The sequence below is a fragment of the Saprolegnia diclina genome (genome assembly GCF_000281045.1).
Source record: "Saprolegnia diclina VS20 unplaced genomic scaffold supercont1.30, whole genome shotgun sequence".
NCBI classification, from domain to species: Eukaryota; Oomycota; class Saprolegniomycetes; order Saprolegniales; family Saprolegniaceae; genus Saprolegnia; species Saprolegnia diclina.
This window is the reverse complement of record NW_008246097.1, coordinates 91,741-101,434: the sequence shown is the minus strand read 5'-3', so window position 1 is coordinate 101,434 and position 9,694 is coordinate 91,741. Positions and strand designations below refer to the sequence as shown.

The 9,694-nt window shown below is 58.7% G+C and overlaps 7 protein-coding genes across 8 annotated transcripts in view; 5 read left to right on the top strand and 2 right to left on the bottom strand.

The window, feature by feature from the left end:
• The window catches only part of SDRG_09373, a gene marked incomplete at its 3' end in the record, with an annotated part of 3,919 nt that extends 3,350 nt beyond the window's left edge, over nucleotides 1–569 (bottom strand). The window contains exon 1 of one of the 2 annotated variants that reach the window (XM_008615300.1): nucleotides 143–569. In XM_008615300.1, coding sequence (XP_008613522.1) covers nucleotides 143–557 — 415 coding nt within the window. In that variant the 5' untranslated portion in view covers nucleotides 558–569. Of the gene's footprint in view, nucleotides 1–88 lie in introns of both variants that reach the window. The other variant, XM_008615299.1, reaches the window with a different exon arrangement.
• A 772-nt stretch (nucleotides 570–1,341) lies between these two features.
• SDRG_09372 (hypothetical protein) lies at nucleotides 1,342–3,156 on the top strand (the record flags this gene model as incomplete). Its single annotated transcript, XM_008615298.1, has 1 exon — nucleotides 1,342–3,156. The coding sequence occupies one exon, from the start codon at nucleotides 1,342–1,344 to the stop codon at nucleotides 3,154–3,156; it is 1,815 nt and encodes a 604-aa protein (XP_008613520.1).
• Nucleotides 3,157–3,243: 87 nt separating this feature from the next.
• Nucleotides 3,244–3,650, bottom strand: SDRG_09371 (hypothetical protein; the record flags this gene model as incomplete). Its single annotated transcript, XM_008615297.1, has 2 exons — nucleotides 3,335–3,650; nucleotides 3,244–3,281 (listed from the first exon to the last, which is right to left on the bottom strand). Exons 1-2 carry the CDS (start codon nucleotides 3,621–3,623, stop codon nucleotides 3,244–3,246), a joined length of 327 nt encoding a protein of 108 aa, XP_008613519.1. The 5' UTR covers nucleotides 3,624–3,650.
• Nucleotides 3,651–4,055: 405 nt separating this feature from the next.
• SDRG_09370 (hypothetical protein) lies at nucleotides 4,056–4,877 on the top strand. The gene is made up of 3 exons (XM_008615296.1): nucleotides 4,056–4,127; nucleotides 4,186–4,231; nucleotides 4,282–4,877. The coding sequence occupies exons 1-3, from the start codon at nucleotides 4,068–4,070 to the stop codon at nucleotides 4,851–4,853; spliced, it is 678 nt and encodes a 225-aa protein (XP_008613518.1). The 5' UTR covers nucleotides 4,056–4,067; the 3' UTR covers nucleotides 4,854–4,877.
• A 571-nt stretch (nucleotides 4,878–5,448) lies between these two features.
• SDRG_09369 (SLOB protein kinase) lies at nucleotides 5,449–7,254 on the top strand. The gene is made up of 5 exons (XM_008615295.1): nucleotides 5,449–5,735; nucleotides 5,780–5,853; nucleotides 5,900–6,257; nucleotides 6,304–6,675; nucleotides 6,719–7,254. Exons 1-5 carry the CDS (start codon nucleotides 5,481–5,483, stop codon nucleotides 6,986–6,988), a joined length of 1,329 nt encoding a protein of 442 aa, XP_008613517.1. The 5' UTR covers nucleotides 5,449–5,480; the 3' UTR covers nucleotides 6,989–7,254.
• A 9-nt stretch (nucleotides 7,255–7,263) lies between these two features.
• Nucleotides 7,264–7,856, top strand: SDRG_09368 (hypothetical protein). Its single transcript, XM_008615294.1, has one exon. The coding sequence runs from the start codon at nucleotides 7,302–7,304 to the stop codon at nucleotides 7,794–7,796; it is 495 nt and encodes a 164-aa protein (XP_008613516.1). The 5' UTR covers nucleotides 7,264–7,301; the 3' UTR covers nucleotides 7,797–7,856.
• A 943-nt stretch (nucleotides 7,857–8,799) lies between these two features.
• On the top strand, nucleotides 8,800–9,386 carry SDRG_09367 (hypothetical protein; the record flags this gene model as incomplete). Its single annotated transcript, XM_008615293.1, has 3 exons — nucleotides 8,800–9,126; nucleotides 9,173–9,323; nucleotides 9,376–9,386. 3 exons carry the CDS (start codon nucleotides 8,800–8,802, stop codon nucleotides 9,384–9,386), a joined length of 489 nt encoding a protein of 162 aa, XP_008613515.1.
• Nucleotides 9,387–9,694: the final 308 nt, after the last annotated feature.

Here is a 9,694-nt window from a genome sequence, read left to right as displayed (position 1 = left end):
TCGGCAGGCTTGTCAGCGGGCTTGTCGGCAGGCTTGTCAGCGGGCTTGTCAGCGGGCTTGTCTTTGTGTTGATGGTCGCCATCATCACCCTTGGGGCCGGGAGGTCCTTGCTTGCCTTCCGGGCCCTGGTTGCCCTTCGGGCCTTCGTCGCCGCGCTTGCCGTTCTCGCCGCGCTCTCCCTTGTCACCCTTGGCGCCCTTGTTGCCACGATCGCCTTTGTCGCCCTCGTAGCCTCGAGGACCGCGCGCACCGCGGTCGCCCTTCTTGCCAGGCTTGCCCTGGTCGCCCGTCTTGCCACGCGGACCTGGTGCGAGGTGCTTGTCGTGCTCGTGAACATAGCCTTGTGTGTAGCCGTGCACGTAGCCTTCGGTGGCGTAGGCATCGTCGTCGTCGACAAAGTTGCGGAGGCCACCCTTCGTGTCGTCGCTGTCTTGGCGGTCACCATAGGCGGCGTCCGCGTCATCGCCGTAAGCGTAGACGCTAGACCGATCGGCCTCCATGCTCTTGGCCGCGATCATCGGCGCCGCGAGGACGGCCGCGAGGAAGACCTTCTTCATCCTTGGCCGCGTATTCGGAAATGCCACTTGCGATCGACGCTCGCCATGCTACCGGCGGCGATCTTTGGCGAGAGTCGCGCTCTGTGATTGGCCCGATTTTTTGAGATCGCGCCTTCTGATTGGTGGCGAAAGTTTGACTTTGGAACGGACCTCGAAGCTCGCTTCATCGAAGTTGGGAACAAGCTTGGGATCTGCGATTTGCACGGCTGCGTCGAAGTTCGAAGCGGGGTTCCATTTCGAAACGCAAAGATCGCGCGCGTCTCGCGGTCCATCAAGCGCAGCATACTCTTGCTCAAGTTGGCTCGTACAACTCGTTCTATCTCGCTCGATGGGCATCCTTCTGTGGGATCCATGCCACAGCAAATTTTGCTTTCGCAATAGTCCAAAATGAATACTCACAAAAAATGAATACTCAAAGTCATTCGCAGCATCGCTCTTGATAAGACTTCTACTAGTAGTGACCCTCTTGCATTGCGCTGCTCACTTGCACCCCCAAATCGTATCCCGCCCAGGACCGTGCAAGCACCTTCTACCGGTATCTGAGGTTGATCGATGACGCATCAGGACTCGTCGTCTTGCGAGGAGCTGGCTGTTTCAAGCAAGCTTAGCTTATTTCGAGCACGTATCCGGCGTTTTCTTGGCGCGCGGTGATTGGCTCCCAAAGTTTGTGCCGATGGCTGATTGGTGCCCAAACTTTTCGCGATCTTCCTGCAGCGCGACTTGCGATCTTTAGGCGTCGCGCGCTCAGATCTTATCATTTTCGCATTTGCCGGCGACTGCGAGCATGGTCAACATCCAGTACCTCGCGCTGGCGGCGGCGACGACCTCGACGGTCGCCAGCAGTCGTGGCATCAAGCAGCGCCCGATCACGTTCGCGCCGCCCTTCAAGAGCATCGATCCATCGTACTTTTCGACGATTCTCGGGAGCTTCAAGACGTGTGTCAGCACGTGCGTGAAAACCACGTCGTACGCCGACGCGAGCAAGGACGCGTGGACCGCGTTTGGGACGCTCGGCCGCTACACGGCGTGTGCGACGTCGTGCGTGGCCACCGAAGTGCTCAACACGGTCGGCTACTACAAGTCGACGTACGGGCTCATCTACGACGTGTACGCCAACCACCTCGAGCAAACAAAGAAGTACCTCGCCGGTGCGTCCGACTTCGACATGATTGGCAACCGAACGCGCGTCGACTACTCGTGCTGCCTCCCGAACGAGTACTTTGTGCCGTGGGAGCAAGTGACGGTCGAGGTCTTTGCGTTTTACGAGCCCGCAGACAAGTCGTTCAAGGCCAACACCAAGCTCAACGACAACGGTATTCCCGTCAACGTGCGCGCCGACAAGTACCTCGACTACTGCGCGCAGGACAAGGGCAAGAACCCAAAGTTGACGGCGTTTGAGGCAAACTACCTCGACGGCGGCGACGGCACGGGCGGCCTCAAGCTCTACTGCGACGAAGGCCTTTTTTACTACCTCTCAATCCTCAAGGGCAACCTCGGCCAGCAGATCATTCATCCCGACTACGCCAAGCAAGTGCCTAATGGCGCGTGCACGAAGCGTACCAACTGCGACGTGACACTCAAGCCCAACCCGGTCGGCGTCTGCTACGACGGCAGCGTCTGTATCGTCGAGAAGACGCGCATCGTCGACGATAAGGGCTCGAGCGTCGACTCGGAGGACGAGTACGACTACCTCACTGACACGGTGGTGACCAAGCCGAGCGAGAAGGGCACGTGCGACAAGGTCAAGCTGCTCTGGGACAACAAGAAGAACCGGTACCTCGAGCTCACGATGCTCAAGGTGAGCGGCGCAAGCCTCAACCTCTTCAAGGTCACGGGTCTCCCGCGTTTCAAGTCGTCAAGCCGACAGTGTGAATTCTCTGGCGAGCTCGGCACGCGCGACATCAAGATCGTCAACAAGCTCGCTGTCGAGTGGGTGTGGGACCCGCTGGACTGGGTCTGCTCCGAGTGGTACCAGTGGATCGACTTCAAGGGTGACGACGGGAAGCGCTACCACCACGGCAACGTCGAGTACTGCAACGCGCGCCAGTACGCCAACCACCTCACGCGTGAGCTCTTCGACTACACGCAGTGCCCGTTCTACGACTTCCAGCTCAACCAGGAAAAGTCGATCGCGGATCTGTACCAAAGCGAAGACGCCAGCAGCATCGAGCTCTCGACGTTGTACGGCATCTTCGACTTCAACCCGGGCTACTCGATCGCGTGCCTGTACCGCATCGTGAGCCTCAAGTGCGACTGCATGCGCGCGGTCGTCAACTGCTACGAGAACGAGAATGCGTACTCGAGCGTGCTCGGCAAGACGCTCGGCCGCGCGTCGTCGATTCTCTGCGGCTTCATCTTGTGCCAGCAGCCCTCGATCTACCGCATGTTTGCCGACGCCGACGGCCTTCGACACACGGTGATCATGTCGGAGATTTTGCTCCAGACCAACTTGCTGGATGCCACGTCGCCGTCGTCAGTGGCGGCGATGGTCTTGGTCTCGTTTGGCCTTGGCATGGTCGCATTTGTTGCGCTCAAGCACGCGCGCGCGGCGACGACCGCCAAGAGCTCGATGGAAGACGGATATCGCAATCTTATTTAGACAATATGGTGCACAATCTGGCTCCCAAGAGTGTTATACACAAGTACTACGATTCGTCATGACGATTGTGGATGTAATATGAATGGACTACACATGACTTGTCTTGATGCCACCAAGCAACTCCTCTTTCAAAAAAAGTATCAAAAGTGTATCAACTTGACAAGTCGATCTCAAAAACCTCCAAAATGAAAGAAAGATCGGCGGGGCCGCAGCTCGAGGTCGCCGACACGGCCGCGCACATCGCGCTGCCAGCGCGCCAACGTCGCCGCGAGAAGTGGCTCGTGAGGCGAGTGCTCTTGGAGAAAGTCGTGGACCGCGCGCAGAAGGCCATTCGTACACACTTGGGCGTCGTACTTGCGCTGCTGGCGCGTGGCAAACCGGCGGCGCCAGCGCGGTCCACGCGTCTCGATGGTGACCGTCAAGTCTTGGTAGTGCGAGTACTCGTCCGTGAGCACGACTCGGTCCATTTTGCCCAGTGTCCCGTCGTCCAAAATACTCGTATGTCCCCGTCTTCTTCTTCTTCGACTGCCAACCGACGTGTTGTTCCAGCGACGCGCCTGTCTCTGCAGCACCTGCGCGCAGTCGTCTTGTTCGACGAGGCAGCTAACGTCTCGTGCACATCGAAGCGGGTAGCGAGGCCCTTCGGGAGGCAGAGTGCATGGGACCAATATTAAATTCTAGCGGATTTTCAATTACTTTCTAGCGGATCCTCTGTAGGGGCGTTGCGCGCTCTCAGACTCAAGTGCTGCATGCTGCTAGAGCTTGGTGAATGGCTCTTGTCCGCCCTGCTTTGGTCATGGCCGAGTGGACCGGTAAGTTTGATCTCCATGTGAAATCCTTTGATTTTTAGCCAATCAGAGCGATAGAGGATGCTATGCCGACCGCGATTGGCCTAAAACCGACGGGCCAATATGAACGCGACCGACGTGGGCGTGACGCATGTCCATGGCGTGAACCCGCAGCACCTCGTGGTACGACTGCTTGCTCGCGTCTACCTCGCTCGTATCTCCATGTGTCTGCTTCGTCTAGGAGAAGATCCTCCGGAATCGCATCTACGACTGCATGTACTGGAAGGGTACGCTTGGCGTTGCCGCGGCGCATACATCCTCATCGTCGTCTTCGTAGAGCATTGCTTCGGCCTCACGGAAGAGACGCTTGTCGAGAAGGCGATCGACCTCAGCTACATTGCTGGCCACTTTGGCGGCAACCAGCAGCCGTCGCCGTTCCTGTGCTTGCTCCTCAAGATGCTGCAGATGCAGCCCGACATGGACGTCGTCATGACGTTCATCGAGAACGGCGACTACAAGTACGTCACAGCGCTCGGCGCCATGTACCTGCGCCTCACAGGCAAGCCCGTCGAGATCTACCCCGTGCTCGAGAACCTCCTCTCCGACTACCGCAAGGTGCGCTTCCGCAAGACGATGGGCTGGGACGTGCTGCACATGGACGAAGTCGCGGACCTCCTCTTGCGCGAAGAGTACTTTTGCAACATTGCGCTGCCTCGCTTGGTCGACCGCTTCCAGCTCGAGTCCATGAACCTCCTTCCGAAGCGCAAGAGCGCGCTCGACGAAGCGCTCCTCTCCGACGACGACGACGACGACAACGACGACGACGACAGCGATGATAACGATGACGACGATGACAATAGCGATGATCCGATGGGCGCCAAGAGTGTAGACGATAGTGCGGATGAGTAAGCTACCTCGATCACTTTGTCTCGACTCTCTTCGGCAAAGCAACGAAGGCTACCCTTGGACTCCTGCTGCTAGAGAGGCACCACTGCTCACCCCACACGCTCCGCCGTGTTCCAAGTAGCGTCACCTCGGGCTGCTTCACCAGGGGCGCAGATGGTATCGAGGTCGTACCGGTCCCAGTCGATGGATGTAGCCACGAGGAGCGTGGTGATGTAGGCTCTCTGGGGCCTGACCCCTCGGAGGCTGTGGCTGGCCACCGGCAGAACACTAGTGCTACCTAGTACCTTTGACGAGGTAGGTCGTGGCGCAAGGAGATAACATGCCAGCAGCAATGGCGTCGCCGTCGCCGCGCTAGGAGTGCGACAAACCAGAAAAATACACTGTAACAAACAGCGTATGGTCCGGATACGCGTCGTGACGCAACCTCCATCGGGCGGCGCGAGGTTGCAACGCGGTCTCGTCCGCGCCTGGTACTATGGACCATGCACGTGCTGCGCTGGTTTTGGCGCCACGACCAAGTCGTCCACTCGTTTTTGGCTGCCTATCATCCGCCACCGCAGGTGATTATCCGAACAAATTGCCGCCGCCTGTCTAACGGGGCGTGTCTATCACCATTTGGTCGTCGGTAGAATGACGATGCTCGAAGCGTCGGGCCACCCGTGGCTGCACCTGCTCGCAGGCGTCGCCGTCGGTCTGGCCGCATGCCTCGCCGCCTACGGCCTCTACGAGCTCTACCGACGCTGCACGCGCCGGCCCAAGCCCATCAACCGGTACGAGTCGAGCCACTTGCTCGCCCGCGCCGACATGGACTGGCCCGTGCTCATGCCCGACGTCGCGCAATCGTACCTCTCGCCGATCCCGGAAGAACGTCACAACGAAGACCTCGTACCGACGGCCTCTGCCAGCGCAGCACTCATGCAGCGAGATAGGACGAGACCGAGTCGGCGTACGGCATCGCGACGCGGGAAAAGGCCTTTTGCAAAGAGTATTGCGAGACGTCCACGTAGGCTCCGACGCACGATATAGAGTTGCTCACTAGTAGCGGGTAGGGCCTTTGACTGGCTCGACAAGCCTGCGCTGTACATGGGTCGGAACCGAGCCAAGCGGCTGTACCTCCTCGGCCAAGCCTCCTCGGGCGGCAACTCGTTCCACCACCGCTCGTACATGAGTTCGTTTCGAAAGCAGTACCTTCTGAGCATGTACCCGTCGCTGCCCACGGACGCGGCGACACTCTCGCTCCTGCAAGCGCTCATGGCGCAGATCGCGCTCTGCCCGCAGGTCGTACCGGTCCTCGACGTCGCGTACCTCGACCACGAGACGCCGCGCATGGCTGCGATCTCGCCGTGGATGAACCAAGGCTCGCTCAAGGACTACATCGTGCACCGCAGCCAGACGATGCTGCTTTCGGTGCGAATTCATAGCTGTACTACAGGCGCTAAGACGTCTCTGATAGATGCCGTACCACAAAAAGTTCAAGCGCTACGGCGTCGGCCGACCGCTCGCGTCGTCGGCGATTGCGCGCATGGGCCGCGACATCCTGCTCGGCATGCAGCAGCTGCAATCGCTTGGCATCCCGAGCTACCACCTGCACACGGGCAACATCCTCATGGAGTACGAGCAAGTGCGCGTTGGCGGCTACGAGGCGCTGCTCTTCCAAGCCGGGCGCCTCCAGAGCCCGATCAGCGACAGCGACGACAAGACGCTGCCACTCACGCTCTTTGGCCACGTGCTCTTTGAGATGGCGTTTGGCGTCGAGCTTTCGCGGAATCGACTCGACGACGACGGCCAGCCCATTTACGCCAATCTCCACCGCCCGTCCGACCGCGTAGGCGCACTTATGTGACGAACGTGGCCTTAGGATGCTGTAGGTGCAAGACGTGCTCGATGCAATCTTCCAGGACCAGCGCCACGGCCTCTCGATTGAATCGCTGTTGCAAATGCCTCTCTTTCTACCCCGCGCGCAGCGTCCGTCCAAGCTGCAGCGCCGCATGCTCGCGAAAGCCAGCGAGCCTCCGTCGCCCGTGCTCACCGAGGAGATGAAGACGTACGTTGAAGCGTGCGTCAGTGCCTTCCACGGCAGCCAGATGCCTGTGACTGCAAGTGCGTCCTCGTATTCGGACTGCAGCACATTCGCGTAGTATCCTCCTCTCCATGTTAACGACCGTGCTCGTCTTCTTCGCGCTTGGCTCATCATCGGATGGCCGATCTCGAGACTCCTATGGACCAAGTAGCATCGCATGTTGATCACCGCCCAACGAGCACCAATAAGTTATGAGAGAACATCAGTCGTGTGCTCCGTCAAGTGTAATCTCGTGCCACGTCATTTTGCTCGACGGTCGCCATGTCTAGTGTGGAATTTCCGGGTTTTTCTTACTTTTAACGGTAAAAACATGATATTTACGGATTTTGGAGGATCGTTTTGTGGCAAGACGTGGGCGGCTCAGAACACAGATGTCGGCGCAGGAGAACCACCTCAAGACTGCGGGCGTACCGCAGTACATCCACGCCGACGGCGCCGCCACAGGGCCCATCGCGCCATCGGCCGCGGCCATGGAGGCCTTCCGCGCCGTCAAGATGAAGCGCCAGTTCCGCTACGTCTTCTTCCGCATCGACGGCGCGTCGATCGAGGTCGACAAGTCGGCGCCACCGGCCGCGACGGCCGCGGACCTCTGCGTGGCGCTGCCGCATGCCGACTGCCGATATGTCATCTACGACCACGAGGCGACGCTGCCCGATGGGCGCAAGACGTCGAAGCTCTACTTTATTCTCTGGGCGCCGGCGACCTCCAACCCGCAGGCCAAGATGGCGTATTCGTACGCCAAGGGCAACTTCCGCGGCCAATGCGACGGCTGCTTTGACTTGAACGCGAGCTCAGCGCGCGACGTGGAGTTGGGCGTGGGTCTCGTCTCGGCCGACGACGACGACTCGGAGAGCGACTTTGAGTAGGCACGGCCAAAGCCAATCACACCCTCTAACTATAGATCTGTGTTTGACACGAGCCATTGCGTTGCTAATCGTGGTGCTGGTACGTGGCTCAGCCGTCGTGGGTCCGCAAGGACTCCAGTCTCTTCTGCCATCCCTCACCAAGTCGACTCCACGGCCTTAATGGCGCCTCTCACCAGACGACATTCCGATGGAGTTTGCTCGTCGCCGAGGCGCGAGGATGATTGCTGCAGTGCCTCAAAGGGAGCTTCCATCAGCAACCATACCGGTTTCCTGATCTAGAGATCGAGACAACGATCTCTGGCACTAAACGGCTGCAAGAGTCACCCGTTGTCCGCTTCGGCGGATGAGCTTCCGAAGCACGTTCACTGCCGCCAATGCATCTGCTCGGTCCCAAGACGAATGCCGCCCTTCACTCAAGATGATATGACGTGACCGCTGGTCGCATGCAGTGGTGGGGCCCTGGGTGTGAACCTAGCCCGGCATCACCACTTGGCCGGGACAAGGCGACGTGTGTTTGCACGTTTCGTCCTACGAGAGAAGCTTTGGGACTGTACAGTTTGGTCAACTCGATAATTTGCTGGTCGCTCGAACGTCGACCAGTGATTGATTTTTGGGGTCTGTGGCCACAGAAAAACTTGTGCCTTGCGATTTGTTCGATGGTTTTGCCCGAAACCTGTTGGGGGTGTTCCATTGGTTCGATAACTCATTTCAACAACATGTCCATAGCTGGATTTAACATGAAGAGATTTTAAACGGGCGCGGAAACAGGCAGCCAATCACATCGCGCTATGGGCTGAAAAGATACACGATTTCGATTCGCCAACGACCTGTTGCACTCTACAATGTATAAAACATTTGTAGAGTGTGTCGGTTACAGTGCTCAATGTCGACTTTTGTGCTCTGTTTTAAACACACGAATAGAATACAATACACGTGGAATGATTTTTACGATTTTCCCCAGTTGAGCTTTGCATCGGTCAAGTCACAGAGGGTACCTACCATCATGACGACCTTCCATGCCATGAAGGGGAAACTCACGTTCAGTGGGCTCGAGGAAGCGGTCGCTGTCTTCCGCAAGCGCCCGGACGACTGCCCCCTCGGTCCTCTCCTCATCGGTACTGCGATCCCGCTCCAGGCGTGGCTCCAGAGCTGGCTTCGTCAAGACTTCAAGTTTGTTAGCTTCTCCGAGGTCTTTCTCGGTCCACTCAAAGCTCCGTCAACCACAGCCGACGTGTACATCGACAAGATGGCGGAAGGTCCTACGCATCGGGTCGTTGTCGACGAGATCATTGGACAGATCGGCGGCTATTCCATCGCAACGGGCGAGATCGTGGAGTCCGGTGGTGGGACTTGCGTCCTTCATGGGCTGTTCCCAGACGGAAGACGAGCTCTGCGCTACCCGGACGCCCAGCTCGCCCCAAATCAGCTCGTGCCGGCCGATGGCGACGGCCTTCGGGTGCCACGATTTGTCGTCGAAGTCGACCATCGGCACCTCGGTCTTCCGAGAGCGATTCTGCGCGCAGAGCAGTACTTTCAGCTGCCCCAGCTCCGAACGGTGCTCATGGTACGCATCTACGAGCGCAACCTTGATACGGGCCGTTTCGGAGCGCTTGCAGTCGTCTACGCTCGTCGCCGAAACAATGCCGTGTATGCCCGACAAGCCGTCAGCATTGGCACCGCGGCGCTCTCGGCCGCGGCTTTGGTGCACGTCCCACAAACGATCCGACGCTTGCTGCAGCAACAGCCGCACGACGCTCGTCTGGCAGAGCTGGTGGACGACGGGTATTTGTCGTGGCCAGCACCACTGGGACCTGCACCGACGATCACGGTGCAGGCCACCGACATATTTTACCGAAGCCCCGGCCTGCAACTTGGGCCTCACGGACATGGTGCGAATC

Bases quoted from the DNA above. Each gene is read 5' to 3' on its own strand.
- SDRG_09370 (XM_008615296.1), top strand. From the start codon at position 4,068: ATGAACGCGACCGACGTGGGCGTGACGCATGTCCATGGCGTGAACCCG. The intron at 4,128-4,185 runs GTACGACTGCTT...TGCTTCGTCTAG, and splicing joins TGAACCCGCAGCACCTCGTG to GAGAAGATCCTCCGGAATCG. The intron at 4,232-4,281 runs GTACGCTTGGCG...TCGTCTTCGTAG, and splicing joins CGACTGCATGTACTGGAAGG to AGCATTGCTTCGGCCTCACG.
- SDRG_09369 (XM_008615295.1), top strand. From the start codon at position 5,481: ATGACGATGCTCGAAGCGTCGGGCCACCCGTGGCTGCACCTGCTCGCA. The intron at 5,854-5,899 runs GTAGGCTCCGAC...AGTAGCGGGTAG, and splicing joins GAGTATTGCGAGACGTCCAC to GGCCTTTGACTGGCTCGACA. The intron at 6,676-6,718 runs GTAGGCGCACTT...AGGATGCTGTAG, and splicing joins TCCACCGCCCGTCCGACCGC to GTGCAAGACGTGCTCGATGC.
- SDRG_09368 (XM_008615294.1), top strand. From the start codon at position 7,302: ATGTCGGCGCAGGAGAACCACCTCAAGACTGCGGGCGTACCGCAGTAC.